This window comes from Panthera leo, chromosome B3 (genome assembly GCF_018350215.1).
Source record: "Panthera leo isolate Ple1 chromosome B3, P.leo_Ple1_pat1.1, whole genome shotgun sequence".
NCBI classification, from domain to species: Eukaryota; Metazoa; Chordata; class Mammalia; order Carnivora; family Felidae; genus Panthera; species Panthera leo.
Genome location: NC_056684.1, coordinates 144,630,052 through 144,649,150, shown reverse-complemented (window position 1 = coordinate 144,649,150; position 19,099 = coordinate 144,630,052). Strand labels below are relative to the sequence as shown.

At 59.2% G+C, this 19,099-nt stretch overlaps 2 protein-coding genes across 12 annotated transcripts in view; one reads left to right on the top strand and one right to left on the bottom strand.

The window, feature by feature from the left end:
- The first annotated feature begins 57 nt into the window (after positions 1 to 57).
- Positions 58 to 11,435, top strand: XRCC3 (X-ray repair cross complementing 3). Of its 4 annotated transcripts, XM_042944434.1 has the most exons (9): positions 59 to 252; positions 665 to 861; positions 3,241 to 3,448; positions 5,128 to 5,265; positions 5,590 to 5,802; positions 7,566 to 7,720; positions 9,819 to 10,031; positions 10,188 to 10,234; positions 10,329 to 11,435. In XM_042944434.1, the coding sequence occupies exons 3-9, from the start codon at positions 3,394 to 3,396 to the stop codon at positions 10,558 to 10,560; spliced, it is 1,053 nt and encodes a 350-aa protein (XP_042800368.1). In that variant the 5' UTR covers positions 59 to 252; positions 665 to 861; positions 3,241 to 3,393; the 3' UTR covers positions 10,561 to 11,435. The 4 variants fall into 4 exon arrangements, with proteins under 4 accessions (XP_042800366.1, XP_042800365.1, XP_042800367.1 ...); XM_042944432.1 differs by having other exon boundaries at positions 58 to 252; positions 746 to 861; positions 9,819 to 10,234; XM_042944431.1 differs by having other exon boundaries at positions 58 to 252; positions 9,819 to 10,234.
- The window catches only part of KLC1 (kinesin light chain 1), a 66,081-nt gene continuing 55,504 nt past the window's right edge, over positions 8,523 to 19,099 (bottom strand). For 4 of the 8 annotated variants that reach the window (XM_042944423.1, XM_042944421.1, XM_042944420.1 and 1 more), the window contains 2 exons: positions 15,171 to 15,240; positions 13,572 to 14,725 (listed from right to left, as the gene is read on the bottom strand). In XM_042944423.1, coding sequence (XP_042800357.1) covers positions 14,669 to 14,725; positions 15,171 to 15,240 — 127 coding nt within the window. In that variant the 3' untranslated portion in view covers positions 13,572 to 14,668. Of the gene's footprint in view, positions 8,950 to 9,265; positions 9,339 to 12,467; positions 13,456 to 13,571; positions 14,726 to 15,170; positions 15,241 to 19,099 lie in introns of those variants that run through there. The other 4 variants (XM_042944425.1, XM_042944428.1, XM_042944422.1 and 1 more) reach the window with 3 other exon arrangements.

Below are 19,099 nucleotides of genomic sequence, written 5' to 3'. Positions count from 1 at the left end.
GGGGCGGGGCAGTGCGAAGAGGCGAGCGGAGCGCGCGCGGGGTGAGAGTGGCTGGCCGTGGGGCGCGCGGCGCGGGGGCGCGGGTCGTCCGCGCCGTCGAAGCCCGCGGGCGGGCGGAGGGGACAGCCGAAGCCGGGGTCCTGGCGGTGGGAAGGAAGGTGGGCTCGGAAGCCGGGGTGCGGGGGCCGCAGAGGCCCGCCCTCGGGGCTGTCACCCGTAGGGACCGGAGCAGGCCGCCGCGCTGGGTGAAAGGTGAGCGAGGGCTGCATGAAGTCGGGGTGTGCAGGGTTGGGGGAGGGCGGGGTCTTGGTGGGTCTGCGGGACCCCCAGGTGTGGAGGAGCCGCTGGGGGGAACGGGACAAGGTGGTTCAGGGGCTGGGAAGGGAAGGGGCTCTCAAAGGAGGAAGAGGGTCTCGAGAAGGGACGAGGGCCCAGGTGTCCAGGCCAGGCTGCTCTGGAGAAACCACCGTGGTGCCCAGGCACGGCCCCCAAGTCACCGGGAGGCGTTCCCTGCCCGGAGGGCTCATCACCCCCTCCGGGGAGGTTCCGGAAGCCAGAAAAGATGCCCGGTCTTGGAGCGAGAGCCGGCTGCTCCCACCCGGGGAGGCACCCCGCAGGCAGGAGAGCGGGGAGACTGAGCAGCTCCTGTGGGATTTGTTAACAGGCGGGTCAAGAACTTGGAACAAACAGCCGGGACCTGCATCCCGCTTGCTGACTGTATGACCTTGGCTTGCCCGTTTCCTAGTCAGCCACAGCGAGGTGGGAACACTGCTGTTGCGAGGCTTGAGTTCGCGTTGTGCGAGGTGCCTGGAACAGTCCTGGGAACGGACTGTGTGTCTGATAACCGTCTGCACTCCTCTGGTGAGTCTGGGGCATCAGTGGGGCTGCCTGTATTCAGCTTTGAACTTGCGAGAGACACGGGCTTTGGTTCTGTTCTGTGGGAGATTTGGGCAGCCCTCCCCGTGGGGGCGCCGTGCCCTGCCCTCTTTTGTAAGTCCGCCAAAGCTACTGGAAACCTGAGTCTTGCTGCCCGGGGTGCAGGTGGGCCGGTGGGCCAGTCTGTCTGTAGCTGGAACTTTCCATCCCTGGGAGGGGCAGGGGTGGGGTGGGGTTGGCAGTCGGGGTCCTCAGGCCTCCGCCCAAGGGGCCCTGAAGCAGGAGAGTGTGATTCCCCCTGGCCCTCCTCAGGGCTTCCCTCTGGCGGGACCTGAGCTGCTTGAAAGTCGTATTCGATTCTACTGGTTCCCACAAACGTTGGGTTCTCTCCTACAGCTCTGACCCCCTCGCCCAGCGGCATGGCATGTTAACTGTCCCCTTAAACAGGAACTTAACGTTAATGCTCCGGGAAGCTGCTGCCTCTGTCCGGGCCCGCTGTGGGCGTGCTCCGTGCCCAGGCCTCTCCCTTGCTGGAGGAGCGCCGGCCTGGAGGATGGCTGGCTCACGCCCCTGCCCCCAGGGAGGCGGGGGGACAGGGCGGCCACCTGGGCCTGTCTGTCCAGCTCCCGGTCAGCGTCTGCCTTACGCAGGTGCTCCACCAGTGGTCACTCTGCTTCCGGATGCCCCGTTCCCCCACCACATAGGTTCGAGGCGCTGTGGTCACCGGCCTTGATATCCTGCCCTGTGTCTAGTGGCTGGTCAGAATCTGAGTTTAGTATCCAGGCACGTGCCTCTCCTGGCCATTCATCTTCACAGTCCAGACCCCAGTCCAGCCTGTTGGCCGTGTGTGTCACATCAAGGCCTTCCCTCCCCCAGGCACGCCCCAGGGTCTTTCCACAGTCTGGGGGTGGGGGGACACACACCGTCTCTGGAATTTGGAAACAACAGACTTGGTATCTTGTCCAGGCGTTCTCTTGTCCTGGAGGAGGTTTTGGGTGGTGCCTCCCTGGGTCACCCCTTCCCGCCCTTGTCCTCAGGGCTCCCAGAGGTGCTCTCCCCACCAAGCCAGGAAGGCACACCGCGTGTCCTTTGGCAACTTACTACTTGTCCTGGAGATGACCTTTTTCTTGCTTACCTGCTTTCTGTCTTCAGGAACCAAACGTCACACACATCACCAGCCCGCTAGAACCTTCCATATACTCAGGGCACCTTCGGAGCTCGTCACCGTCCTCACCTCCTCTCGCTGTGTGTAGTTGGCACTGGGGCCCTGCATTCAGGCACCTCTGACGGTGACCCCGCTGTCCTCCAATTTGCAGTCCTGGTGGCCGTCGGGGGGCCGCGGGGGAGCCGGGGCTGTGTGTGTCCTCCCCGGCCTCGGCATGTTTCCTGTCAGCCCTGGCCTGGGAGCTCCTGCTCACGCCTGAGCGTCAGGCTCCTGTGCTGTCAGTTCTGGGTGTTTTGGATTTCTCCCTGCCACACCGGTTTCCCCGACCAGCCTGTGAACGTGACCGTGCAGGCGACCTGCTTCTCGAAGCTCCAAAATCAACCTGATGTTGTCCAAATCAGTAACACTCTAAGCGCTGCAAGGGGAGGCGACCTCCGACCTTCCCCTCGGCTGAGGCCTTGCTGGTGGACCTGGGCCCTGGGTTCAGCCCGAGTGGCTGCTGGCCTTGGTGTTCCCACACGCCCTGCTGCCTTCTCACCCTTGCTGATCTGGGAGGCCAACATGGAAACGTGGCTTGCTAGAGGGTTTCTGGGTGACCCTGGGCTGAGTAGGGCGACCAGCGAGGGTCGGGCTGGGCTCCAGTCCCCACGGCATTCAGCGCGCGGTCTGGGCCTCGGGAGGGCTGCTGGCCAGGAGAGGGGCGGGGGCCGGCCACACAGTCTCCGCTGTTCTCTGCTGAAACAGCTGGGTGGTTGTGGAGGTTCCCGCTTGAAAACGTCTCGCGGGATTCAAAAGTCACTCTTTCCATTCTTTCCAAATCCCCGCGGGGACACACTTCTGCCGCACGCAGAAGACGCTTCATTCGCGCGAGCCCAATGAGCATGGTCCCTGTCTGCGTCGTCCTCACCCCAGAGGTGGGCCAGGCAGGGTGCTCACCCGTGTACCAGGTCTCCAGGCCGGGACTCCGGGTTGGAGCACATGCTCATTTCTAACACTTCCTGCAGGGGACGGAACGGGGACTGCCTTGCGCCGCCCTGGCCTTTAGAGTGGGGGTGGCCGGGGGACATCCCTTCAGCCGCACCGCTGTGCGGATCGAGTCTTGGTTTCTGAGGTGGCAGATGGTTCCTCTAAGCCGGGTGTCGCCTTAGACTTACTTCAGTGGTTTTCCTGGTGCGGTGAAGTCTCTCCTCCAACCTCAGGGCTGACGGTGAACCCGCCACAAAGGAGACTGCGTACCCAAGCCACTGTCACCCCGCGGTGCTCTGCTCCTGGGGGGTTTGCACTGACAACAAGCGCATCGGCATTCGTGTCCCTGGGAGATTATCCGTGGTCGCAGTCAACCTGTTGAAGAAATGGATTTGGATCAGTTGGACCTGAATCCCAGGATCGCTGCTGCGGTCAAGAAAGGTATGTTTACCGGTGTTTGTGTCGAGTAGATACGTGAAGCGTGTGGGTGGACTTGTGTGTCGTGTCCGGGAGACACAGCGAGGTTGCCGAGTCCCCCTTCCCCAAGACAGTTACTCCTGATGAGTAGCCAGTGCTGGAGTGTGCTGCAGGGTCTTCAGGGGCGTGTGTGTGTGTGTGTGTGGACTTTTTTCAAGTTAAATTTTATTTTCATCAAAGTAATACACGTTTATTTTCTAAAACGTGAAACGGAACTACTTCCGCCACTCAGGAGTCTTTTGGCAATTTCTTTGTGTTGATATCTGGACTTCTAAAAACGTGCTTACGTCGCTGTGTTCGGTTTGTCAGTGTCTGCGATCACGCACGGGGCGCCTGTGACAGGGGTGAGGGCTGGCTTCCTGGTGCACCTACTTCCCCCTCCCCCACCACAGTTGGAGCACAGTTTGGGCCGTGAGGGCTGTGACTGGGGACATCATTACTGCTGCTGAACTGCGAGGTTTTGACGGTTTCCTTTATTACTTCCCCCCAAAGTTGGTAGTTGCCTCCTTTTTTCAAATTCTGTGTTTTCCGTGTACATCTCGTTGTCTTTTCCCACATTGTCCAGTATGTCAGCTACGGCTGCCTCTTTTTTAAGTGCCCAAATGGGTGAGCTGGACGGCTTCCCCGTTGTGTTTGTCTCCCGGTGCGTCCTTCCCCAGCTGCCCTGCACCAGCTGGCGTGCTGGGCCTCCCATCTCCCCCGTCTCCCGGGGCACGTGACAGGGAAGCTTGTTGATCACAAAGCGTGGAAGCCGGAGCACACGTGGGGGTGACTTGGTGATGTCTTACGTGGGGACACAGTCTCTGGTCCTGTTCCTTCGTCCTTGGCTCTTGGTTCTTCCAGAGCCTTTCAGTCATTGTGTTGTGTTTTCCCTTTGGTCCAGTCTGTCCATCTGTCTTTTCACTGGAGCCTTCAGTGCACATGTATTTAAGGTAATTCCTGGTATGTTTGGGTCTAACTCTCTCTTATGCTGAGCTACCTATTCTGTTGCTTTTTGTGTTGTTTTCCCTTTTTTGCCATCTGGGTTGGTTGGATACATTTTTTAGCGCATTTTTTTTCCTACTAGCTCGCAAGTAATGTACTTATCCACCCCCAACAGTAATTTATGCCCTCTCCTCTCCAAATACCAGATCTTCTGGATGTGTTAACTCTGTGACCCGCCCCCCCCCCAACCCGGCTGTCGCCACTGGCATTGTAACCGCCACGCAGTCTTAGCTCGGTCCCCGCCTTCCCGGCTTTCCGCTGCAGTGACGTTTGTTTGGAGCCCGGCTTGGCTTTCCTAACTGCACGGTTCTCACCCTGCCCCGGGGTCACCCTCAAGCCTTGCCTTGGTGTCGGCCTGCCTGGCCACAGAAATGCCCTTCCTTGGGACATGTTTTCAGGATGTGGCCACAGCAGGTGGCTGATGTGCTCTGGGCACCTGGGAGAGGCCCGTCCCCCTCTCGGGCCCCTTCCCTCCCCACTGCTGTCCTCACACTCTGTCCAGGGGCTCCCGTGGCTTCAGGGAGTGGATGGATCTAGCCCCTGCCCGCTGGGTCCCCAGAACTGGAAGACCGTGCTCTGGAAAACACCGTCGTCTTTGCCATGCTGCCTTGCGTTACTGTAGTCTGAACTTGTCCTGTTCTGTCTTTGTGTAATTTCAGCCAAACTGAAGTCAATAAAGGAGGTTTTGCATTTTTCTGGACCAGACCTGCAGAGACTAACCGGCCTCTCCAGCCTCGACGTGCAACACTTGCTGAGAACGGCCTCCCTGCACCTGCGGGGAAGCAGCGTCTTCACAGGTGGGCACTGGGGGCGGGTGGGGGGGGTGGGGAGGGGCCTCTGCTCTGCCCATGCCTGGGGAGGGATTGACGCAGGGCCACGGTCACAGCATCAGGACAGGGACACAGCAGGTGTACAGGGGAAGGGCAGGGGGACGGAAGAGATGGGACCAGGCCAGGCAGTGCGGGAAGCGGGTGTGGGTTGGCAGGCAGAGCCAGAGCCCACGGGTGCCCAGAGAGCACAGCAGCTAGGAGAAGCTTCCACGCCCGCCTCCTCCCTGCCTTCTGGCTCCGAGGTCGCCTGGGCCCCCGGCACATGGTGACCGACGCCCCCTGCGCCCCCAGCTCTGCATCTGCACCGGCAGAAGAAGAGATTCCCCGCCCAGCACCAGCGCCTGAGCCTGGGCTGCCCCGTGCTGGACGGCCTTCTCCGCGGCGGCCTGCCCCTGGACGGTGTCACCGAGCTGGCCGGTCACAGCTCCGCCGGGAAGACCCAGCTGGCCCTGCAGCTCTGCCTGACCGTGCAGTTCCCTCCGCGGCACGGAGGCCTAGAGGCCGGTGAGTGGCTGTCCTCTCAGGCGGGCGGGGGCAGAGTTGGGGGAGGCGGGGGTCCCGGCCGTGCCCAGGTCGCGCTCATCGAGTCGGGGCCCGACGCCACCTCCAGGGCCATCTTCCCGGGTCCCCGTCTCTCTCCACATGTGCCGTGGATTCCACCCGAGGGAGAGGGCAGGTCCGAGGGCCGTGGGCCCTGCAGCCTGCCCTCCGTAGGAAGCGGCCCCTGCTCCCTCGAGGACCCAGGGACAGTCTCCGTCTGGGCACAAAGTCCCCCTCGGGCACTTTTGCGCGCTCTCCCGCCGCCAGCCTGCAAACCACGTGGTCCATGGAGCCGGACACCTCGGACAAACGTTTTCCTCTTTTTCCCTTTTGGGGACGGGGCAGACAGGACCACCGAGGACGGCGGGGGCGGCCGGCCCCTGACCCGGTTTTGCATCTGTCAAGTCTGCACAGGGCGTGCGGTGGAGGGATTTTTCCAGGCTGCCCGTGCGGGTCTCTGAGCGTTAAAAACTTCAATCGTTCTTACTAAATGTGGTGCCGGAGCGGACGGGTCGCACCTCGGTGGCTCCTCGGTAAACGTTGCACGGTTCCTCTCAAGCTCATCTGCTCGCCCGGCTTCCCGGACAGGCTGGGCCACGCGGTGGGCGGGGCACGCGGCCGGGGCCAGACCTCGCGGTGACACACGCATGCCGCTGGGACCCATGTGGGGCGCTGGCAGCAGGGGCCTCGCTCGGGGACCTCTCCTGCTTCCCCTGTGTCCCGAGAGCCGAGGACTGGGGTCGGTGCCGCTCTCGTGAGCCCGGCCATGGGCGGGGGCCTCCGGGCCGCGCACGGGGGTTGCTCACCCGCGGCGGGCCTCTGTGTCACCCCTGCCCCTGCACCTCTGGGCGAGGGTGCAGGTGCCCGGCGCCGGGTGGACGGACTTGGGCTTGGAAGCCGGTCAGCGGACGTTTCCTGTGGCGAAATGTCTCTTTGGAGCCTTCGCCCCGGTTCGCGGTTGGGTCGCCTTCTGTGGCCGACTTGTAGGATCCTCGTGTGATCCGGACGCGAGCCTCTCCCCAGACACGGAGTTCACCGTGTTTTCTGCAGGGGTCTCCTCGTTTTCTTGTGGATTATCCTGTGACCGAGTCCAGTTTCTCTCTCGGCCTTTTCTCACTCGTGCGGTCTGTGCCACATCGGAGACCCCCTCGCCCAACCCAGGGTCCCGAACACCCACCCGCGTGCTCTCCGGAGTTTGAAAGCGTCGGCTCTGGCGTTCGATGGGCGGATGGAGTCCGTGCCGGGGGTGAGGGAGGGCCCGGTCCCCGCGTCCCCGCACCATTCACGGGGAAGACTTCTTTCTCTCACCGGACTGTCCCGGGACCTTCGTTGAAAATCAGTTGCCACAGACGTTAGGGTTCGTTTGTGACGGTCCCCAGTTCTCTCCAGCGGACCTGGGGTACATTGTCTGGCGCAGGGGAGCCAGGGCGTCACCCCAGGGTGTTCAGGTCACAGCAGCCCAGGATCACAGGAGCAGCCTCGAAAGGAGAATCTGGGAATCTGGGAAGCGTGCTCCGGCAGAGCCTCTGAGGGGAATCCGAGGGCGTGTGCAGGCAGGGCGTTTCCAGAAGCCCGCGGGCCCTGATGATCCCACTGGCTTCACTCGAGACAGGCTAGGGCAGACCCGCGGGGTGGCGTCCTGACAGCAAGGGGGCGGCAAGGGAGACCAGCCCCCGTGCCGGGAAGCCGCGGGGGGGGCGGGCTGACCACCCTCCGTGCCGCCCCAGGGGCCGTGTACATCTGCACCGAAGACGTCTTCCCGGACCTGCGTCTGCAGCAGCTCATTGCGGGGCAGCGGCACCTGCGGCCGGACGTTCCGGGAGAGGTGATCGACAAGATGAAGTTTGGCCACCAGATCTTCGTCGAGCACGTGGCCGACGTGGTGAGCGTCCTCCCTCTCTGGCCCCGAGTTCTGTGGGGAAGGTGGTCAGGTGGGCCAGTGGACAGAGCGCACCCACGACCCCCACACCGGGCCACCACCAGCACCAGGCAGCCAGTGAGCCGCCACAGGATTCGTGACCTGAAATTCAGGCTGAACCGGTCACCCCGCCCACGGGGAGTCGCGGAGGGAGGCCCCACACGCCACCCACCGTCCCCGTCCCACGGGGTGTGCCCCTCAGTCCCCTCAGTAGCAGGGAGCACCTCCCTTGCCTCCTGGCCACCCGGCCACCCTGCGGTGACCATTCACTGCCCAGAGGACAGGCCGGCTGTCCCGGCCAGAGCAGTCTGTCGGGTTTGACTTCTACCCCTGACGGAGCAGAAAGTGCATCGGGGCACAGGAGGTCCCCACCTGGCTGCTCCGAGCGGGGGCGGGGGACACGTATCCGGAAGCATCAGCAGCATCCCTCCCTGCAGACGGGCAGCCGTGGGGCAGGAAGCCCCAGGGAGAGGGCTAGGAGCACAGTGGTCCTGGCAGGCAGGGGAAGCGGCCCTGTGACCTGGTCCGTGCTCCACTCAGATCATTATTTGAGGGAGGGACGAGCAATGAGTGGAAAGGGTTCAAAAGCTGAGAATAAACCATATAGCAGGACAAAAAAAAAAAAGTTAAGAAAGCCTCCGCATGGGGCTGGGGGGAGCCTCTCCTTGCAGCCCGGCTTCCCGAGTGCACCCCCGCACCCGCTGGGCAGGGTCCCCGGTTCCCGGGGGACCTTCCCCCACTTAAGAATTGCTATAAAAACTGCAAGTAAAGGGTAAGGCATATAAACTTTTAATTTTAAAAAAATTTACAATAGAACATATCACACACAGCTTCGGGAAGTAACACGGTAAGATTGGGCACACGGGCCCAGGCAGCCAATGCCTCTTCCTTGCACCTTCGGGACACGGGTGTCCCGGGAACCGCGGCCCAGGAGGGAGGCTGCGCCCACCCCGTCACCCTGGAGGGGCCGAGCGTGGCCGTGGCTTTGCAAGCGACGCGTCCTGGTGAGCGGTGTGGCTGTTAGTAGGACAGTGTGCTGGTGGCACGGGGACACAGAAGACGAGGTTAGTGCTGCAGGCTCTCAGCTCCAGGGCCCTCCAGCCTCGGTGACCGTCCCCTGGCTGTCACAGGGCAGGCTCTGGCTGCACACGAGCAGTGTTGTCCTGGGTCCTCCAGGGCCGGGTGTGGTTTCACTGCAAGAGAAGGCAGCAGTCAGGGCCAGCGCTTTGAGGCCCACGGTGGTTTCTGAGAGCCGTTCTGAAAACCGTGCTGGGGGCACCAGGCGTCTGCCTTCCTGCCCAGTGTCGGCCTGGAGCCCGGGGCCCTGCTGTGGGGACGGGGCCTGCCCTTTGTGCACAAGCAGGGCCTCAGGGCTGCGGTCCCCGTTTCCACCTCCTGGGGGAGGGGGCCCGAGTCCTGGCTCCGCAGGGAGCGAGTGCAGCCACGACCTGCCCAGCCCCCAGGTGTCCCCAGAGCTGCCTGCGGTGACGGAAAGGGGACGGGACTCACGTTAATGCTGGCGTCCTCGAGGCCACTGCTGCTGCCATCATTTTCCACAAAAAGAGGCTCTACCGAAGACGCCCTAGAGGTGGAAGCACAGAACTGGGTTTCATTCAGGGCGAGGAACCAGACACTTGGCTGCTCTCTGGCGGGACGGCCAGTGTGTGGTCACCTGGCACCAGGGCCTGAGGCCACCCGGCCCCACCCGGGAGCCTGGCCAGGGCCGCTCAGGGCACCGCACTCGGGCCCCAGAGGTAGGCAGGGGTGGCCTGCCCCTGTCCACCCCCCCACCTCCATGGGGTGGGGCTGGGCAGGGGACAGGGCTCACCGCCACCCCTAGACCCGCCTGACGAGAGTATGGTCCCAGCGACCAGGGCGGTCGGTTATGAGCCGGCTTTCTGCTATGGCAGCACCCCAGGGGTCAGCTCCTGGCACGGGGCCACCAAAGGATGAAGTCCTGGTCACTGTGATGGCCCACGGGGTGAGGAGTAAAATGGGAAGGCCGTGAGGGGTTCTTCAGTGCAGGGCACAGGCGCTGACCGCCACCTCCCTCGGCCTCTAGGACGCCCTGCTGGAGTGTGTGAGTAAGAAGGTGCCCGTGCTGCTGTCGCGGGGGATGGCCCGCCTAGTGGTCATCGACTCCGTGGCGGCCCCGTTCCGCTGTGAGTTTGACGGCCTGGCCTCAATGCCCAGGGCCAGGCGTCTGCAGGCCTTGGGGGCCACCCTGCGCCGGCTGAGCAGCACGTTCCGGAGCCCCGTGCTATGCATCAACCAGGTGGGCCCGACCCCGACACCCCCCCACCCCCACCCCCGCCTCAGCTTGGATTTTAGGGAAGTTCAGGGGGGTGGGGGTGGAGGAGTGAGGCCACTCATGCTGGGGCGGGTGGCGGTGGGGTCCTTGCTGCAACTGACCCTGGTCTGGACCTCCCAGGTGACAGAGGCCATGGAGGAGCGGGGCGCGGCACCCGGGCCACAAGGGTGAGCCGGGCCCAGCCCACGGGCGGGACAGTGAGGGTGGCAGTGGGTCCCCCGAGGTTTTGTCGGTAACCGTTGGGCCTGTTTTCTGTCTCAGTCTCTGGGAGGAGCGGGTCTCTCCGGCCCTCGGAATGACCTGGTCCAATCAGCTCTTAATGCGGCTGATGGTCAGCCGGCGCCGCCCCGAGGAGGAAGCCGTCCTCCCCCCGCCCGGCCGCCCTGACCGCACCCTGCGGGTGATCTTCGCCCCTCACCTGCCCCCCTCATCCTGTTCCTACACCGTCAGCACAGAGGGGGTACGGGGGACTCCCGGGACCGAGGCCCGTTGATATGGCAGCTGCAGAACGGCAGGCCAGGTCCCAAGAAACCCCGAGTCTGGCGGAGCCCCCCACACTCTGCAGGCACAGGGGACTGACGTCTTGACCCAGGACACCTATCGCTGGGACAGGATCTGCTCCAAGGGTTGGCTACCCCTTCTCAACGGCGGGAAGGCAGTAAGCACGGATGACCCGCCTGACGTGGCCTCCCCCCGGGCAGGGCTGTCTGCCTTCACGCCCCACTGCCCCCCACGCTGCCTGGCACAGCGGGCCCTGGACCCTTTCGCTATGGCCTGTTCTCTGCCGGGCACTGTCCTAAGTAATTCATCCACATCGGAGTGCGTCTCCTTCGCGGCCCCTGGGGATGGGCAGTTACCGTCCTTGGTCTCAGGGAAACTGAGGCACAGAAGAGTGAAGTGACTTGGCCAACCTCCTGCAACTCCATGAGCCAGACGCTGATCCCCAGGCTGGTACCAGGAGGCCAGGGACATAACCTGACCCAGTACTAGGGTGGAGGCAGAGGTCCCCGTAACTGGGCAGACTCGCACTGTTTTGACATTTTCTAGAGCAGAAAAATTCACTTCTGATTTCCATCCCATTTTTAAGTAGTCTGGGACTCTCAGAAGGTTGAGAATGGCTCGTGTTAAGTAGGAAACCGTTCTTTTAGGGTTGGAATTTTATAAAAGAGCCTTTCCGCAAGTGCAGGGACTTTGCAAAAGGAAATAAACCATTTTACTATCGTAATTAAATACAAACAATTCCGGATGATTTTCTAGGCAAATCACACCAACAATGAGCAAACCACAGCCCCCAAGACCGAATGTGCTAACGAGCCCCTCCCCAGAAGCTGCAGGCCCACTGGAGCATGAAGGGTGCAGGGTGCCGGTGCACGGTGCCTGCCCACCACAGGCGAGGGACAGGGCTGCAGCAGGACTTTTGTCTCAGTGACAGACGGCCCTGGACCCCCTAAGGAGTTCCCTGCCCACACCGCCCACCCCCAGGGCTTGTCAGGCAGTCCTCCCGGGCTGGTGGTCCCCATGGTTACGTCCACAACACCGTAGAAGCCACGTCAGTTCCCCCCATAATAATGGGACAAATGCAAAATGACACGTCTCCATGACCGCCCCAGCCACCTGTATGACGCTTGGGAGCCCTGACGAGACGCCCGCAGCTGGCTGGAGCCTCTCCTTCGATCGGTGTTACCAAGTAGCACTTGGCAATTTTCAGAAGTCTGATGGTCATGCAGTGCACTGCTCAACAGCAAGTGCAAACATACCAGAGTATAGCCTCATGTATGCACCTGCTTCCCAAGAATATTCTATGAAGTTATGACAATGAAAGAGCTGTCTATAAACTATTTTTGGCAATATTTATAGGTTACTGTAAACACTGAATTTCTCATTACGTGATATTCCTGGCGGCTTTCTGACCAAACATGACCGGAATCTCTTCGAATTCCGGGAAAGAACTACCTGACTCCCTCCAGTACTGTAAACACAGAGACCCTGCGGAGAGCCGAGGGCGGACGGCCCAGCCCTCCCACAACCTCCCCCTCAGACCCACAGAGCCAGCTCACGTCACTTCCTGCCTGTCCTCTGGCCAGGGACCTCTAACTCGACGGGAGGGATGTGGAATGGGTGCTGGCCTGAGGCCCCCTCGCCGGGAGAGGAAAACACTGAAGAGGAGGAGGGCCGGCCGCCCCACTGCTTCTCCTCCTCGAGAACATTAAAATCCAGACGGCCAGACAAACGAGCAGAGGACAACCAGGCTCATTTGTTTTGATACCAGCTCAAAAATCAGAAATTACACATCTCCAGGCAGCGTCCCCTCTGAAACATGACGGGTTTCTTACGACGCGGCGTAAGGAGGCTGCGTGGTTCCTCACAGCCCACAAAGGCAGGCTGGCCTTCAGAGAAGGGGGCTGGCGGGCTCACAGGCGGGGCCCCGTTTCCACCAAATGGGAGCTTAAATCCTACCCCTGGCCCCACGTGCATCCTTCCTGAGTGCCCTGGTTTCCCAGGGAGACGTGTCACTAAGGGAAAGGGGGTAGGTTTCCAACGTATCGGATCAGCGTCGTGGCTGGAAGAGCACTTCCGATGGAGGGGACAGGGGAGACGGGACAGCCCTTGTCCCGCTCCACAGGTGACACCGTGCTCCCCCGCCCCGCAAACGGGAACTTCAAAGTGCACAGTGCCGGCGTGGACACACAGCCCACTCTGTCGGCGGCGGTCTCTCGCAGCCCGCAGAGTGGACAACAGTTACAAAGCCGGAGGCTGCAAAGCCCAGCCGGCCAGGCGCTGAGGAAGGAGGCGCGGCCACGGAAGACCGGGCCCAGGCACCGCACGCTGGCCTCCGGGAGGGAGCGAGCAGTGTTCCAAACAGGTGGTCTAGGCCACGTGCTCTGGTATTGTCCCAGGACACCCGTCAACGAAGTCCCCAGGCCCCGGGATGCTGCCGCCTCCGGCCCGCAGCCCCAGATCCACGCCTGGCCTGAAGGACACGTGCAGCAGGTGGGTGCCCCCGCGGGGACCCCCGGGGAGTCTGTACGGCGAGTGCCGAGGTGCCCTGTGAGCCCCGCCGGAGGGCCCCCGGGGAGCACGGACCCCAGCACGGTGCAATTTCTGAGCAGGGGCCTGGGGGGGCAGCAAGTGCCCTTGCTGTGACCCCTCCGGTAACATGACATGAAAAGAAAGTGCAAACGTGCAGCATCTCACGGGGTACCCCAAGTTCTTCAGATCCCCTTCGGAGCTAAGTGATGAGTCGTCCTCCTCCAGCTCGGTGGCCTGGACGCGCCCCTTCCTACAGCTGCTGTCATCCGGAATTACAAACAGTATTTGTTCAGTATTTTCTTCGCCGGCCAGTCTGGCTGGCAGATTCCCTTAGGGTTGATTGGGAACCGTTCTAACCCTACAAAGAAAACCTTTTTTTAAGCCCGGATGCCTACATGCTGAGTGTACAGGGCCCAGGAGAGGGGAGATGGGCCCCGGAGGGGTGGGGACCCACGCGCGTCCAGCGGTGGGGGGGGGGGGGGCGCCACACGGCAGGACTGGGGACTCGGCAGAGAGCCACCCCCACCAGAGAGGGTCACCTGTCTCTCCCAGCTCTGAGCACCAACTGTCCTCTTAATTCCGGGCAGCATGGCCCCAGACCATCAGATGCTCATTCTAGAAAGATGCGGTTTAAGGTTCCAGAGTCTTCATTTGTAGCCTTAACACTAAAATCGAAAACAGATCTTGGCGTGGCGGCAGAAAGTGCAAGCGCCCGTGGACAGCGGCCGGTCCCACGCGTGCTGAGGCTGCCGGCGCCACGCCTGGCCAGTCTCACGCGCCGGCGGCTCTAGCTCGCCAGGACTGCAGGCAGCTTAACGGAATTCGGGGCAGACCCCCACGAGGCGGCAGAGGTCACTACCTAGAAACGGAAGTCAGTGGGGAGGTGAGTCCCGGGCAGAGTAGAGGAGCGTGGCCCAGCTCCGAGGGTCTCCGTGTCCCCGTTAAGTGTCGGGGACTGTTGTCTAGCTCTGCCCCGACCCTCAGTGGGCCGGGTCAGCGTGGCCGGCGCTCGGAGCTCACGAGTCTGCCAATCATTTCGCTCCCGCGTGAGAAGACCACCAGAAATTATCCTCGACCCGTGCGTCAAATGACGCCAGCTTCAAGCGGTCTCAGAGCTGTAGCGACGGCTGCACGACTCTTAAGTCAACCTCCGAGAGCCCCGACGCTCACGTCCACAGGTGCCAACACCGAGAGACATGGGTGAGGGGACCTGGCTGCCCCAGACCTTTGGAGAGGACGCCTCTCGTATTCCCATTAGCAGGCACGCCCAAAATATGCCCAGACACCACTGGCGTCTCGCGTCCGCTCACCAAAGGCCTGCTGAGAGGCCCCTGGAAACAGCCACCCCCGCGGGTGCAGGGTGGGGAGGAAGGCCTGCTCCTGTCGGTGAGCGTCCAGGAGTCTAGCAGCTGGGCCGGGGCACCTGGGGAGCTGCTAACGGGTGTGATGACGGGCAGGTCTGGCTGAGAAGGTTCTCTCTCCCCAGAAGCTCATCTGCTGGTCTGCCTGGCACACGGGGCCGCACCCCGACAGCCACACTGGACACTTAACAGAAGCAAAAAGGCCATTTCTCATAGACAAGGTGCCAACAGTTTTAAATGTGACGGGTTCGTGCAAGCCTCACACAGCTAAAAAAAAAAAAAAGCGCTGAAGATTGAGTGTAAAAGCGACATTACGTCAGTTACTTACATTTGTAAAGTTCTGAAAAGTTGTAAGATGCTAAACAACAGTGTAACTTGACAATTACTTACAAACTTACCCCAGGCTAAAATCATACAAATTAGTAACAAAAATTAAGCGGCCAAATTCTGATATTACTTTATCAGAATATTTAAATTTTACTTAGGCTAATCAAACTTAAAGATCGGTAACTGATATACTGAGAACGTTCACAATGTGAACATTCCCATAATTCACCTCCTCAAATTAATGCAGAATACAGAAATATCGTTACAACGCCTCTTTATCTAAGACTCAGAAATACTGAAACGTCCCCACGGCTGCTCAAACAGCAGCCGCCCGGCGAAGTAGGCCTGAGCGGTCAAGGGCATTAAGTGGGGCAGGGCTCCTTACTTGGAAACCACGGTCTTCGGCTGCCTTGCCACCCACGTTAAGGACACTCAGAGAACTGGCACGCTTCATGCTGCAACCGGGCGGTAGACATGCAAAGGACAAACCATCGGCACATCAGTTAACCGGGAGCAGGACACACGACAAAGACACCCTCAAAGGCCCCGGTCACCATGGGGGAGTCCCTGGCACCATCCCTGATGGAGAGCGAGCCTAGATCTCGCTCGGATGGGGACGTCCGCCCAATTCTTAGCACAGACGCCCCAGCTCTAACTGTGTTTAGAGCCCCACAGGAAAAAAAGCACTTTCTCTGCAAAGTATCTGTCTTCAGGTAGTGTGTGTAAATTCCAAGTGTCATTACGTCGTCACATTGTGAACCCTGGCACGTATAGGAGCCGAGAGGCTTGGCCAGCGCCACCCTCAGACTCAGCACAAGCCTTTGTGTCAGGTTCGATTTAAGAAGGGAGCCGGGGGGGGGGCCGCTCAGTCGGTTAAGCATCCGACTTCGGCTCAGGTCATGACCTCGTGGGTTGTGGGTTCGAGCCCTGCGTCAGGATCTGTGCCGACAGCTCGGAGCCTGGAGCCTGCTTCGGATTGTGTTGTTCTCTCTCTCTGCCTCTCCCCACTTGTGCTCTATCTCTTAAAAATAAACATTAAAAAAATTTTTTAAAGAAGGGAGCCTGGGGTTTCCTCCAAATCCCAACACTCACCCGGAATGACCATGTAAAAGAAAGACACTCGAAGCTCACTGTTGAGATCAGATACATATATACGTTCATGTATTTTATATTTTTTTATTAAAAGGAAAACCAATTTTTTACTAGTAAAATAAACTCCGAAGCTTAGAAACCAAAATTTAGGGCACCTGGGTGGCTCAGTCGGGTAAGCATCCAACTTCAGCTCAGGTCATGATCTCACAGTTCGTGGGTTCGAGCCCCGCATCGGGCTCTGTGCTGACAGCTCAGAGCCTGGAGCCTGCTTTTGGATTCTGTGTCTCCCTCTGCCCCCCCCCCCCCCCCCCCCCGGCTCATGCTCGCACTCTCTCTCTCTCTCTCAAAAGCAAATTTTTTTTTAAATCAAAATTTAAGAGAAATTTCATGCTTTATATTTAAGGAAATACAGTGATTTCAATGTTTACTTTTTTCCCCCATTTGATACCTTTAAAATACTTGATGCAATATCCTGCAAAATAACCTAAAACCCAAACTTAAATTATGGATAAAGTTACCATAATTGCTTACCACTACCAGGGATGCCCTCAAACAGAAAGTCCCCTTAGCTTTTCAAGTTAAAATAACCAATATCAAGGGTTCTTTTCTTTTTTTTTTTTTTTTAACTTTATTTATTTTTGACAGAGAGGCAGAGAATGAGCAGGGGAGAGGCAGAGAGAGATGGAGACACAGACTCGGAAGCAGGCTCCAGGCTCCGAGTTGTCAGCACAGAGCCTGACTCAGGGCTCGAACTCATAGACCGTGAGATCATGACCTGAGCTGAAGTTGGATGCTCAACCAACTGAGCCACCCAGGCGCCCCTCAAGGGTTCTTTTTTAAATGTTTGCAACAGGAACTGTAATTATGAACTTGAACCACCTATGACACAGGGCACACTATTTACTCTATGAGTTGAGGGCAGAGCTGTGACACTGAAGCACAGATCCGAAGGATCAGCACAACCAGACACATACAAAATGCACTAGGAATGTGGACCAAGGCCTGGGTCACGACACGAGTGCCCAGCATCAACTGTGAGCGCAGCGCCCGGCAAACGACAGGTATTTATCAAGTTCTCATTGAATAAACTACACCAAAACCACAGACCTTAATTTACTTATTCTCAAGTAAAACACACTCCCAAAATGCCCCAACCAGGATAAAAAGAAAAACCAAAAACATCCCAACGTATCCCACAGGTTGCTACACTTCTGAACGAGTTCTTCTCTACGTAACACTACCCAAGAACAAAGGATAAAATCAAAGCAAATGACAAGGAAGTTATATTCTGCCACATTTAATTATTCTGTTAAACAGCAAATTGGCTTTTTTCACGTGTTATGCATATTTTTCTAAATTTTATGTTTTTAATGTACTGTCAAATTGCCTTACATACAGCACCCGGTGCTCATCCCAGTAAGTGTCCTCCTCCCTGCCCATCACCGCTTTTTCCCTCCCCTCCACCCCCCATGAGCCCTCACTTTGTCCATACGTTTTTGCTGGTTGGCTTTCTCTAAGAAATTTCTTCCTCAAATTCCCTTTCCTTACAAGATGAAAGTAAGGACAACTGGTGCCTTCCCAGCAGGTCTCCCCAGCCTCCTGGAGCTGCATTCACACTCGGGTATTTTAAACCGGGGTGTGCAACACAGAAGAATGCCCAGTTCAGTGAGTTTCAAAAGGTGGTCCTGGGGTGCCTGGGGGGGCTCAGTCGGGTAAGCGTCTGACTTCGACTCAGGTCATGAACTCGCGGTTCGTGGGTTCGAGCCCAGAGTCGGGCGGGCCCTGTGCTGACAGCTGAGAGCCTGAGCCTGCTTCAGATTCCGTGTCTCCCCCTCTCTCTGCCCCTCCCCTGCTCTCTCAACTCTGAAGATAAACATCAAAAAAAGTTTAAAAAAAAAAAAACCATGGTCCTGGACCAGCAGCACTAGCACCTGCTGGGAACTTGCCAGAAAGGCACTAGCATAGGGGTGGGGTGGGGCCTGACAGTCTGTTCACAACCCCACCCGGCCCCCACGAGATGCTGATGCTGTGGCTGGAGAACCACCTGTCCAGTTAATGAACACGGTCACTCGTACCTAGAAAGAGTATTCAGTTTTCTGCACTTTATGGAATAACATTTCTAAGGTCATTAATTTTTCATCAAGTTCAGTAAGGCATCATCTCGAATAACAGAGGAAAAGTGCGAGGTGTGAAGTGTGGAGGCGGGCGGACAGCGTCCTAGCACCGCAAGCCGGGCCGCACTGCGGAGGGTCCCTACCTCTGTGTCACAGTCAAGACAGAAGACACGGATGAGACCACGAGAAAAACCGTGGGCTCCGTCACGTGGGAAGAAGGTCCAGGTCACAGGACTCCGCATTTTAACAGTCTCAGAACACCCAGCACCCCTGGTAGCCGGGGTGTCTGTCCTGGAGGAGCCGCCCACATGGTGACACAAATCTCTTCCGCTCCCAGACCCGCCCCGGGACGTAACTGGGCGACTGCACAACAGTCTGTGCGGATCCTCACATCGCGGTAAAAAAAAGCTTACACTTTCAAAACTCGGTGAGGCAAACGATGACCTATCATTTAGTTCTGCAAATATTTTAAAACAAGCACTTTATCCCAAAGGCAAATCAAAACCTGTTTCCCTGATGCACGCTCCTGTCGGGTCCCAGGCCCTCGGGCACTGTCGGCAGGGCAGGACGGCAACCTGCTGCTAAGCCTCACGTATCCCAGAAACCCCGACCGGCTTCCAACACTGTTCCTTCCAGGTAGTTTGAGAACAAATGTGTGGAGCCCATAAAACTCCCTCCACGGAAACGGGCTCGTGAACATTTGAGAAGCAGGGGGACAGCCACCTATACAACCAAATCGCGCCTCCTGCCTCGCGAGCCATCGAGCAGTGTGTGCAGCCGCAGGCAGAGTGGGGGCCAAGGGCGGCCGGCAGCCCCACCAGGGCTCTGCTCCCCGGGCCTAGGGGTCAGAAGAACGAGACCGGACACCTCTGGGACCAGCAAGGGAAGCAGCGGGAAGAGCCCCTCCCCTCGGTGTCTCCAGCACGTTACAGGAGGGGACCCCGTGCCCCAGCAGTGGGCGACTCGTCGCCCGCAGAGCGGACGGTGGGATCAGGTGTACGACAGGGTCTCACTGAGAGTCCATCTCTAAAAAGCAGGCCCCATTTAGGAACTGAGAGCTTCAAAGAGCAGAAAAAACAGTGCCTCTGTGGGAAATGCATCCCAAACA